The sequence below is a fragment of the Lytechinus pictus genome, chromosome 10, assembly GCF_037042905.1.
Source record: "Lytechinus pictus isolate F3 Inbred chromosome 10, Lp3.0, whole genome shotgun sequence".
Classification (NCBI taxonomy): domain Eukaryota; kingdom Metazoa; phylum Echinodermata; class Echinoidea; order Temnopleuroida; family Toxopneustidae; genus Lytechinus; species Lytechinus pictus.
The window spans coordinates 13,224,968-13,238,435 of record NC_087254.1 but is presented as its reverse complement, the minus strand read 5'-3'; the positions used below and the strand labels follow the sequence as shown (position 1 = coordinate 13,238,435).

The 13,468-nt window shown below is 35.8% G+C and overlaps 1 protein-coding gene across 1 annotated transcript in view; it reads right to left on the bottom strand.

Annotated features, from left to right (window-relative positions):
• LOC129270192 (uncharacterized) overlaps nt 1–13,468 on the bottom strand; it is an 80,215-nt gene that overhangs the window by 49,431 nt on the left and 17,316 nt on the right. Inside the window, exons 8-14 of the mRNA XM_064106019.1 lie at nt 12,550–12,663; nt 10,516–10,629; nt 8,965–9,142; nt 6,946–7,199; nt 3,831–3,973; nt 2,536–2,710; nt 382–723 (exon numbers count right to left, since the gene is read on the bottom strand). Of these exons, the coding sequence (XP_063962089.1) occupies nt 382–723; nt 2,536–2,710; nt 3,831–3,973; nt 6,946–7,199; nt 8,965–9,142; nt 10,516–10,629; nt 12,550–12,663 (1,320 nt within the window). The remainder of the gene's footprint in view (nt 1–381; nt 724–2,535; nt 2,711–3,830; nt 3,974–6,945; nt 7,200–8,964; nt 9,143–10,515; nt 10,630–12,549; nt 12,664–13,468) is intronic.

Here is a 13,468-nt window from a genome sequence, read left to right as displayed (position 1 = left end):
ACGGAAAAGGCAATTTTTTGAAACGGAAAATCACTGTCCCTACATGTGCTTATAATATTAATATAGGGTATATACAATGTGCAGAGGTGCGTAAGGCACTCTTATATTACTTCCCCTGAGATAGGCGGTGACACGTCATTTGCTCCTGCGACATTTGCTCTGGGCTTTATTTCGTCTAAGATGTAGGGTTAGGGTTCGGGTTGTAATAGGGTTTTATGTTAGGTTTATGGTAGGGTAAGGTATTCAAACCAGGGTTAAAGTTAGTTATTCGATTAGTGTGTGGAGGAGTTGCGGAGCAATTGTACCCAGAGCAAATGTCATGAAACCGAGAGAGGCTTCCAATTTTTTTGTACTCACAGCTCTTTGAGGAACGATACATACCTCCTATTTCCACAAGAACACCCTCTGCAACTCCAAGGATCCCTTGAAGGGTCAGTGTTTCAGGCGATGTTAAAATCCTCATCCAAATATAATCATTAAAGATCCTATAAACGTGGTGGACTGGTCCATTCCTAGAGTCAACAAAGATGCTGTCAAGGTTTGAGGGATCACTTCCATGACCGACAAGTACGGTATCAAGAACCCGTATGATGTCAAAGGTGAAAATGTAGATATCTATGGCATTCCCTTCAACAGCATGGACGATCCACTGGTATTCCAAGTCTGCTGAACGGGGCACTGTGAGTTCGAATAATCTACCTGGAACCAGGCCCAATGCCACCACTTTTTAATCAAGAAAATTAGGATAAAGGTGGTTAAAATTCTTGGGTATTGGTTTGTCTCTTTTAATTTAAAGTAAACATCAACTTGCTACTCGTCTCACCTTGCTTCATGAATCAATATCCAGAGACTTTGTTGGTCGGATATTTTCATTTCAATTTGATTCATCTTATATTTTCATTCTCAATGACAAAATGAATGAATACAATTCAACAATAACTCATCCCAGAACATCAGGAGCATTTTCCTGGCCCCATATTATAAAGCTTAGTGTTTGCATGATTGTGGAACTGATCTCTACAATTGATTGCACTGTTTATCATGTATGATCAATCTTAAAAATCAGCCCCAAGAGCAATCACTACACTTTTGGGGCTATTTTTACATTCTTAACCCTTTCCACGCGTACTTCGCACCAATGCACACTCGGTGCCGTGCGAACTTCGCATTTCGCACTCAACAAACAATGCATTGTTTCCCTCCCTGAAAATAATTCAGTACAGATGGGTTCATGGTCCAGCGCACAAAGAGTTAATGAAAGCAAATTAATAAATTCAATTAAAAAAAATAATTCATCTTATAACATCATGGTGTTGGAAAACTGTTTCTGATCAGTTACAGTTCTCCCGAGCCCCATAACTTAAAGTTTAATGTTTGATAATGGGACTGGTATCTACAAACCCTTGTGTTGATTATCATGGATGACCAATCATATATGTCAAGCATTTTGAAAAGCCATCAGAAAACATAAAGTCCCTCTGAACAGTTGCATATTTTCCTCTTTTTGTGATTATTCTAAACATTATTATGAATATTACAACATATTATAAAAACCCTTTCGAACTCTTTGAAAAATTTTACATGAGCTTTAAAGGAAAAGTCCATCCCAACAAAAAGATTATTTGAATAGAAAGAGAAAAATCAAACAAGAATAACACTGAAAATTTCATCAAAATCGGATCTAAAATAAGAAAGTTATGACATTTTTAAGTTTCGCTAAATTCCACCAAACAGTTATATGCACACCCTGGTCAGTATGCAAATGAGGGGACCGATGACATCACCCACTCACTATTTCTTTTGTATCTTATCATATAAAATATTTGAATTTTCTCCTTATTGACATGTGAGCAAAGTTTCATTCCTCCCTTAACAAGTGTAATTTGATTGTTTTATCATTTTGTGGTTCAAACAAGATGGTCATAATTGTCATATCCATAAAAGAAGAAATATTGTATAATTCAAACAATAAAACACAAAAAAAAATAGTGAGTGAGTGACATCATCAACTCTCTAATTTGCATATTACCAAGTTGAGCATAGAACTGTTTTGGGAAAAATAACCTGACTTTTAATAACTTGACCTTTAATAAAGACAGATTTCTCTTCTGCACCAAGCTTGACCCTAGCTAGTGACTAGCTACTGACTGACTTAATTACCAATTAAAATGTAACCACAGTACAAGATAACATTCTAAAAGATTGATTTGAAATTTTTCTACATACTAATTACAACAGGTCACATTTATATTGGGCTTACTTTGATGTTTGTTAGTGATGGATATAATTACTCTGGCTTTAGCACAGCTACCCTGATTGGTAGCTCAAGTACTCAGAGAATTTCTTCCTACATGAGGACCCATTAACTACACTGGGGCGGAGGCTAGCAAATGGAGATAAATGCCTTGCCAAAGGATGCAAGCTATCCACTAGCTAGTCACTAGCTAGTACTTGCTAGATAATTATTAGCTAGCAGCAAACTTAAATTTCGGGGGGGGGGGGGTGGTATTGAAAGTGGATGTGTTCTCTTCTCACCTGGTTCAGGTTGAGGTTGTGGGTCAGCTGAATGAATAAAGTCATGGTATTCAGAGACCTTGGTGTAAACGCCAGGATAGTTTTCTCTCCCACAGCCATAGCCAAAGCTAGTAATGCCTATCAGATGGAAGCGACCATCTTGATCTTCACATTGGAGAGGACCACCTGTATCACCCTGTTGACGATGAAAGCACACAGATTAATTAACAAAATGCCAATACAATAATAAATAATAATGTTTTTGTTTGTATAGCACTTGATATTTGTGTTTCTAAGCGCTTTAATCTTTAATTTTTATCAAAATGGTCATCGGATCCTTGCATGTCTGGACACAAAGTCTACACTTTCTCCACTCCCTGGGGAGCATTCCAACAAGAGTTCCAAGACTCAATTGCTAGGCCTACTACAGAGGCTTTCGCATCCTATGGGGTACCCATTAACACCTGGTTTGACAGTGGCAATGTATTGATAGACGCATTGCCAAAGGACGCTAGGCCATGTTGGGATTCTATCAAACAACCTTCTTCAACTACTACACCAGAATGCTTCTATACACCATGGTATAAAATACTAAATAACAATATTTTTAAAGAATAATACAGTGTATATCAATAATTCAATAACGACTAGCCTTGAAGGATATTTTTTTGCCAGAATCAGAATGGTATTGCCCAATTATTTTCATAACAGTAAGTAGTGCTGTATCATCATATCTTTATTTATCATAAAGATTTGTATTTATCATAGATTTAGATTTTAGATTTAAATTCATTTATTTCTGTTCAACAAAATTTTCAAAATATAATCAAAGTAACAATACATATTCAATATAATACAGACAGATCAATGACATATCGTAACAAATAGTGAACAGGGGTGGATCCAGGATTTTCCAAAAGGGGGGGGGGCAAATCTTTCGGATGAAGGTTTGGACAAGCCCCCCAAAAAAGGTTTTCAACTACATATTAAGGATATTTCGTATCCGAAAAAATTTGACAAGCAAAAAAATAAAAGGACTTCAATTTCAAAAGAGGGGGCACACCTCTCTTTTTTAATGGCATTTTTACATTACAAAGTTTAATTTTGCTTCTCAAAAGGGGGGCACGTCCCCCCCCCCCTGGATCCGCGCCTGATATTGAATATAAATTAAACAATCATATCATATACAAGACGGATTGAGATTCGTTGGAGAAATAAGTTTATTTCCTACTATGCTGAGGTAAGGAGAGACAGCGAGGGACAGAGAGTGAAAGAAAGTGACAAAGAGCAAGCGAGAGTAAAGGAAAAGGCCATACCTGACATGTGTCCATTAATCCATCCACTCGTCCTGCACACAGCATAGTCGATGGAATGGTAAGATCAGGATAAAACGACTGACATTGGGCCTGATCAAACAACTCTACTGTTGCTTCTAGAAGTGTATCCGATACATGCCCACCTATTGGAACAATAACAAAATAAAAGTACAATGTAGAAAGTTATAGCTCTTAATTTAGGACCAAAGACACTGAAAATCAATTGACTCTGTTTACAAGCATATTGTCAGTGATTCATTGAATGTCCTTGCCATAATTAGTAACATCACCTCGGACTAGTCCTTAAGATTTTAGATTCTAGTACAAAGTGGAAATGAATGTCAAGAGCTTCAATCATGCTCATTAACTAAATCAATAACTTATCATATTGCTCTGTATATAACATAAAATGTTACACTCATAATTTTATTTTGTTTTTTTGTAGTTGTTGTGTTTAAAAAAAAAACATACTTTAAAGTTCAATATTCGCCTATATTACTAATATGTGTAGGGGCCAGGCTCGACTAGCACTTGTGCTTTTTTCTGGTCCCTTTTATCAGCTCTTAACATATACATGTATGTTTCATTTCTGTAATATTTATATGCATGACATAATAATGTAATATGTAAACATCTGTAAATATGTTGTTATCGTTGGTGAATAAATCAAATCAAATCAAATCAAATCAAACTATAATCATGCTATCTTATGCAATCAAAACTGATAAGTGACAAGCTTGTAAGATACAAAGCACAACAATGAAGAAAGCTTTATGCATTTTCACTGCTTGCCAGCAGATGGCCTGATAATGCTTCTCAGTGTTACTGGCCTAAATTCTTTGACAATCATACAGTGCAGCAGGGTTGTGATTAACCCAGAGAGCTCCCGCCCGCACAGCGGGCGGGAGCCCAGAAGCTTACCGTGTATTTTACCATTGTCACCGGACTAGGGTGATTTATGGTCTAAATATTTCTCCAAATGAATTGTGAAAACGGAAAGTATACAATTACCACGATTATATGGATGAAGGTCTAACGAGTGGCAGATTCCTGACATCTGGGCACAGTCTGGAAGCTCAAAAAAACGAAAAGTTCTCTCCTTCTACCCAGTCTCGATCGGCCATTTTGTTACGATTTTTAACAAAAATGGCCGATCGAGACGGGGTAGAAGGAGATAACTTTTTGTTTTTTTGAGGTTCCAGACTGTGCTCAGATGTCAGGAATCTGCCACTCGTTAGACCTTCATCCATATAATCGTGGTAATTGTATACTTTCTGTTTTCACAATTCATTTGGAGAAATATTTAGACCATAAATCACCCTAGTCCGGTGACAATGGTAAAATACACGGTAAGCTTCTGGGCTCCCGCCCGCTGTGCGGGCGGGAGCTCTCTGGGTTAGGTTGTGATGTGTGTCTGCACATAGTAAAAAAAAATATTATTCTACTCCAGGTAGAAATTGGTCAACCAAAGTAAAACTATCGTGGAAGTGGTTCATGGTCCACCATGTGTGAAGTACTGGAAGAACTGATATGAGATGGACAGTCAACCTGCCCCAAACGTCAAGTCTATTCTCCTGCTCCTAGTACTCCATTCGTCGACTCAAGCCAGCCTTCTCTCACCTACTCAAGCCTTCTACTCAAGCCTATCTGCTTCTCAGCTTTCAACTCCTTCTGGTTTACAGTCATCTTACGGACTACACTCATTCCGAAAAGAATACTCTACTTTCAAATCTCCACTTTCTCGCCTGTCTAATTCATCTCCATTTCTATCCACTTTTCTCATCTCAGTCCTTTCCAGGACTTTACACATGGTGTACCGTAAAGCACTTCCGCGATTGTTCATACCACCATGCAAACCTTCAAACATCATCCAAAGTAAATCTATCGAAGTAAGATTACCAAGCAAGATTTCAGCTGGGAATGTTTTAATGACACTGTAGCATTATGTATGGGCCAGGGTTGGGCTCAATTACTTTCTTCAGTTACAATTACGTAATCGAAGAAATGTTCAATTACTTTTCAATTAAATTCATTTTTTTAATTACAATTGCAAATTACTTCTGTCAATTATAAAATCAATTACTTTCCAGAAAAGTCATAACAAACCAATTTTTAGTCTGTTCATAGTACCATCTATTTCAACATAATTCAAAGTTACAGAGAATTTGACGAGATAAAGGTTTAGGTTAAAGAGCATGGATTGTGCCTGTTACTCTCATAGATGCTTAAGCAGTTGACATGAAAAAGGTAATGAAATTAAAATCATAAATTAAGTATATTTATTGTAAAGTAATTGAATTTAATTGAAAGTGCACTGAGTGTAATTGAAGTCAATTACATTTGTTTCAATAACAATAACAATTACTAAAAAAATTGATTAATTTTACATAATTGATCAATTACCTTGTAATTATTGAGCCTAACCCTGGTATAGGCGCAGCCATATCTATCGCGCTAATTTGCAATAGAAATTACTTTGTTAGACCGCTGGGCCCGTATTCTGAAGTCAATGAGGTCTAACTCTGTGCTAAAATTATGGAAAGCCAAAAATGTCAAAAATGTTCCTTACATTGTACATTTCTTTATGACTATTGTGCTCTTTCCTAACTCGTGAATGGTGTTCAAAAAAAGCTATCTTATTCATCCTCCCAAAACAGTTAAGAATGGTTTCAGAGAAAAATGAGCTGACCCACTGAATAATAATATGGTCAGAGATTTATGCCACTATTGGCTATCCATAGTAAAACCACAACTTTAAACCGGAGTTTAAATTAAACTCGACTTCAAAATACGGGCCCTGGAGTTATGGCGGAAACTCCGGGCAAGAAGCAAAGAATGGAAGTAATTGTACACAAATATTAATGCAACAATGTCAAAATGTTATGGGCCGATAAATTCATGCAAACAAACTAAGAGGTTTTCCACTTTCAGAAAATTTATTTCTTAGACTGGTTGATTTTCAAAGCCTTTTTTAATCTGAATTTCTTACGTATTTCTTCATTTCATTGGACCACCGGTCTGTGAGACATTTCACCAGTGGAGTGTCCCTAGAAACTATTAACATTCAAATAAATTGTTTTTTTCTTCAGTAAAAAATTATACATGCACAAAATACCTTCAGAGGTATGTCCCCATCCAGTTACGTAACATGCTCGAAAGGTTGTAGACACATCTTGATCTAGGTAACAGATAGGACGGACAAAGTCGCTAAAGTCAACGCTGGTACTGAACTCGATCACAGCAATGTCATTTGTGATGGAATTGATATCATAATCAGGATGAATAGCAGCATTGACATCAGTTTCAACATGATATGCAGATTGAAGAGAGAGTAAGAGATCACCCAGGACAGCAGCATCAAACTTTTTACTGTAATAAAAATAAAAGCATTCAAAATCAAGGTACAATCACATCATTTTTCTGTAAGAAAACTAATTTATGATTTATTTTTTTTATAAAAGATGAAGAAATGAAGAGCATTGGTGTTTTGCCTCTAATCTTTTTGTCCTAGTGCAAATTAGGAAATTTATCAAGTTAAATATCTGATTTTTCTTATTATGTTTTTTTTTTACTTTCGCAAATAGAAATGTGGACGTCTTTGCCGATTTTTGTTTATTCGTTTTAGTTTCTGCATTTCGTTTTTAGCTCTTGATTTTAGAATAATGAATGTACTAGCTGCCTTCTGAATTTACTCGTAATTTGATCACTTTTTTTCCATTGTCCAAAGATTCTCTTTGAAAGAAAATTGTTTCAAGTTGTTGCAGAAACCAGTCTTTACTTACGTCACAAGCACATACTCATTATATTCAGTTCACTTTCCTTAGTTACAGACAAAATCGTAGAATTTGAGCTGACCCACTAGTATACTAAGTGCTGCTAATGATAATAGTAATGTAGGGTGGCCTTGGGCGAGCGTATGGGCGTGGTATATCCCTAGAGTTTATTACAAGAGACGACTCCTTGATTGCCTGTGGTGTAGTGTACCAACCTCAACCTCAGGGTTTATTTTCATGAATAATTTGTTTAACAATGAATATTCAAATGTGATAATTTGTATACAAAAAGAAGTACATGAATATAAAAAGCTTTCGAATGAATATAAATGAGCTTCTATGAATAAACATTACTTTTACTAAAGGCTAAACCATTCAGAGTAAATCAACTGAACCATGGAATGAACATGAAGAAAAGAACATTGCAAATAGTAAAGGAATGCAAAGCAGGAGATGAAAGGATGGCAATGAAGAGGGAATATGAAGCATGAGATAGAATGAAAAGCATGAGATGAATAAAGGGGTCAATGTAGAAATGGTGAGATCAAAGGAAAGGTAACATCAAAGGAAATAGAATCATTCAATACATTGTGTTCAAAATAAACTCCTACAGTAATATTAACAATAACAAAACTATGGAACACCACTCAGTCTTTACTTCATTTTGCAATTCTACATAGCAGCAGTATTGACTTTGTAACATTGATGCATAAATCATCTTTTTTTACATGTATAGGCCTACCCTTCGAATATAAGTGCAATACTCCATGGCATATGATACAATAATAGATAAAAATAATGATAATCAAATTATTATCATTTTATTTATCGTTATTATTATTATCATTACAATTGTGATAAATAATAGTAATAATAAAACAAAAAAAGTACTAAATAACAATAACATTAAGATAATAAGATTAACAATAATGACAATTACAATATTAAGTATATACCCAAGTCCTAAGGGGCCTAGGCAATGTGAAAATTATTTTAAGTGGCAAAATATAACACTTGCATGCATCAAAGACCCTAAACTTATATTGACATTGGGAAAACAGGGGGGGGGGGGGAGAGGATCAAAAGGAAGGCAAGGGGAAGTATAGCATACTAACCTCGCGGCCTCGCATGTGTGTGAGCGGGAAAAGCATTAAATGTTAAGACTACAGTAAGAGAGAGGAGATCGAGAGATATATATTATGGTACAACAAAAGAAAGAGATGGAACAAACAAAAACTTTCACAAACTTGACAAGATTGAAAGTACATTTCCTTTTCATTTTATGATGTACATACAGTTTTTAAAAGGCAGGAGGAGAGGATATTATTTCAAAGAATATATTAAGAGCTGTGCATTCTTACACACAATGGGCAGCGGTGATTGCTCTGGTACTGTCGATGAGTACAGCGGCACAACGATGAACATTTGAACGGTCTCGGAGAGATACCATCCAGGGCCAATCCCCGAGCTGAGTCGGTGAACCACCGATGATGCGAGGACTGGAAGATGAATGGGCTGGTCGGAATCCACAATCTGTAACTGTACCAGGACCAATTGAGAAAATTAGTTATTTTGGTCTATATTCTCTAAGGTCCATCTCCATTGTTTGTAATGAGCATATCATTCAAAACAAATAAGAGAATGGCCCAATCGGGGACAGTACGGACGATGATGCCTGTTTAAGTTACCTGTATCATATACAGTGTATGTTTTTCACATTCGCATCCTAGCTAGCTACCTAGCTGCTGTGCGATGAATGTGCTCGCACCGTTTAGTTTCGGTGGGGTCGTTGTGTGGAGATGGGAGGCTAAGGTTTTTAAGGGCATAATCCGCATATATTATAGGCCTACTTCCCTACTTTGCCCCCCCCCCAAAAAAAAAAGGAAGCAAGTAAGTAATAGAAGGATAATTTCCGATAAAGAACAAACTGTCTCGTTGTACAACACCATTACATAAGGAAGAAGAATTCAAGTAGGCCTTGCGGGGTAGGCCTGTGACACTAGAGCTTGATTGATTATGGACAGTCAGACCAATTTCTCGATAACCCCACTGCAATGTAAGCTTTAATTGAGCTTGACTGTGGAAATACTGGTATATCCCAATTAAGTAAGGCTTAGGAGAGTTATATTTTGGGAAGGCTGATTAGCTATCGATTAATCAGTTAATTGTATATGCCTATATATATATATATATCTATTAATTGCACGGCGACATCCGATGAAAAAAACACTTAAGGGTCCAAAGTTAAATATCCGGTTTTGTAAACGGCCGTTGAACAAGGATGGAAGGATCATCATGTACCTCACACCCGTCGCAATCACACCCCCTCCTGCTTTTTTAGATTAGTCGAGCATATACATCCTCCATCCTCAACCCTTAAAGTCTCCTCACCAACTGGCATTATCGACATATAAATGATAAGAAGATACAATTTGTAATTGACCTATTATTTCCGGAAAGATCTTGTATCCCGGGTCTAGTATATTTCTTTCTGTTTCAGAAGAATTGTTGAAATAATTAATGAATATGCTCAGAGTGTGGTATACTAAATAGGCCTAGATAACTCCTAACAGAGATGGTGGAATAACTCTGAATAATTCTCCCATTTCTGTAGAGACTTGTTGGACGTTTTGTAGACTAAGTCTGTCCTATATGACAGTTACCATGCACAACTTTAATATCAAAATCAACGAAAATTGTGTGACATGAAACTTGTAAATGATAAATTTTGAGGAATAATAACTAGTGTTTAGCGTATACCATGGAGCTACTACACATGGTATAACTATAGCAGTGAGATATTCCGATATGATTATGATGTCAGATTGCGTTGACGATTGGTCTATTTCATTAGCAAAAGTTATGCAAAAATATATTTTAATGTAGAGGCTTATAGATTAATAAGGGCTTACCTTGTTCGCAATTTACTCCGGTGTATCCATCATTACAGATGCATAAATATGAGCCCTCTGTATTTTCGCACTGTCCTCCGTTTCGACAAGGGTTATTCAAACATTTGTCAATCTCTTTCAAAGATTAAAGAAAAAATAAGAGTTCAGCAATCGAAAGGCTCCATTTATTAATGTTATCATTATTAATTAGAAGAAAAAAAATACGGAGGAAACTTGCAAAAATAATTTTGTTTGATCAAGGGTTAGTTTCACATCCGTCAATGTCTATCAAAGATCAAGTAACATTCTACGTTTAGGTATTTCAGCAATCGAAATGCTTCGTTCATTAATGGTTATTATTAATTAGAAAAACAGGAGATTCAATAATTTTGGGAAACTTGCATTTTTTTTCCTTGATAAAAGGGCGATTGATTGTTGTGACCGTGTTGTGACTTCTACTCGTTTCACGAGTGGAAAGTCAGATCGAACACCTGTACGTTAAATGTATCATCAATTACACGGTCGGGCGATGTCAGGCAGGGGGTAAGATGATCTTCATGTTACGCTATTCTTTTCTCAACTGAATAAAGGGATACTACAGAGTTGCATGCCCTGGGTCAATCTATTCTTCCTCTCTTCCTCCTTTTTTCATCCACTATCTGAAAAACATCGGGAGTAGTTGCTCCTGGCGGCCCCGTATAGTGCTGCCCCACAATTACAATTTTAATTCAATTCAATTTGTTTTATTTCATTTTCAACAGAACAAAGTAAAGTGGTCGTATGTAATTAAAAACGACTTTTGCAAATAAATCTTATACAAACAATATAAATTAAGGTAGGTACAATATTTGGAACTTTTTCCATAAGTAAAATAAAGTATTATACATAAGCAATTATCATAAACATAAAGATCTGAGAAAATGGAGGGATCCACTAAAAAGCAAATTCATCCAAATCGGGCATTAATGAAGAACTTTATATAACTTAGTATTTTTTATGACCATTTTTTATGGACACCGTAAAGCCATTGATTTTTTTCATCAAAATGGAATTCATCCATGTCCATCAAAATTATGGAAATGGAAAAGAGTAATTGGCTTAACAACATAATCCTGAATCCTGATTCAAAAGGGTGGGAAAATCATCAAGGAAAGGATCTTAATATTCTGTATAGTACTATTTACATTTTGATACCATTTAGAGATAATGGTTTACCTATACACGAGTCATCATAGGTACATTTATTTACCTCTAACTTATGGAATCAAATATAAAACTATAGATCATCCGCTGAAACATGATTTTGAGTAAAATAATAAATAATCATAACAATAACAATAATAACAATGTATGCAAGGGTTTGCGTCAATAGAGTGAAAAACACTTAACAACGAAACAAATCACATACTGTATTCACAATTTTTCCCTTCGTATAATTCAATACAGATACAATATAGGTTCCATCTTGGTTTTATGCAAGTCACTCCATTTTTGCAGGGATTATCAGTGGTACACTCGTCTATGTCTTGAACAGTATGAAAAGAAAGTAGCCCTTAGAAAATCTAACTTCATAGGTATATGTGGAGCGTAGTGGCGCAGTGGATTAGTCTCCAGACTTTAAAACATAGGGTCGTGGGTTCAAATCCCAACCATGGCGTAGTTTCCTTCAGCAAGAAATCAATCCTCATTGTGCTGCACTCAACCCAGGTGAGGTGAATGGGTACCTGGCAGGAATTTATTCCTTGAAATGCCGAGCGCGTGAAAGCTGCTTGAGCTACTGCCAGGGTAATAATATCCAAGTCCTTTGGAAGCGCATAGAAACGTTATTCATAATGAGTTATGCGCTATACAAGAACTGACTATTATTATCATTATTATTATTATTATTATACTCATAGGTTAAATCTTGGTTGATACAAGTCTCTACATTCAAGCACGGATACTGCATAGACTTCTTTATTATCATTTCAAATGGGAGCTGCCATATCATCCAACATATTTTGATAGCCATAATTTTCCCATTTTTTTCCTTTGAATATTTTTAGGTGAACCTACCTTGTTCACAATTCATCCCAGTGTATCCAGCTGTACAGGTGCACGTATATGAGCCTTCTGTATTATCACAATCACCTTCATGCTCACAAGGACTATTCGTACATTCGTTGATATCTGTAGAAGATCAAGAAAAACGATGAGTTAATATGACCTATAGGTCTTTTGATATCCATTTTGTGCGTTATTACGCAATTAATCACAGAGGCGGCGTTTTGGGCATTTGGATAGGGGTTAGAAAACAGTATTACCCTACATATGGTATTCTTTTCTCATTTGAATAACAGATTTAGGTCTACTGTAAATTCCACACCACCTTTTTTTCTTTTGCTATATTATCATAATTATTATCATCAGCCTTGTTCACTACGGTTGAAGTTTATTTATATCTATCATATTATTGAAACGGAAATGAAATGTTACATCGTTGATTTTACTTAGGCCCTGAATATAATACTGAAGCAAAAAGGCTTTGGAAATCTCAACATCACGGAAACGATCTCCTACAACTTTGAGGAGACATCTACCTCCAAAATGCTGAATAGGATACAAGTATAAAAATCAATAAGCCTAATGTTATAAAATTAATCAAAACACCGGTGTAGAAGAGAAAGTTATGACCTGTCAACAAGGTCAAAGTTTTTATCATTTTCACAAAACAATTATTTGCATAAGACGGTGGATGTGAGAATGGGAGACCTCTGAAGCAAAGTTTGATTTCTCCATGAACATGTTGAATTTCCATGTCTTCATTTAATCAAGAGGGTCCTTTTGTCAAATCTGCCTAAAACTGGAATATTCTAGAATTCAAAAATACAAGAGAAACTATAAAAATTGTGAAACCATCAGCTATCTCATTTGCATACTATCCACGTTGTGCACAGTTACAAATGTCATATGATAATGAGCAAAACTTTTGAAT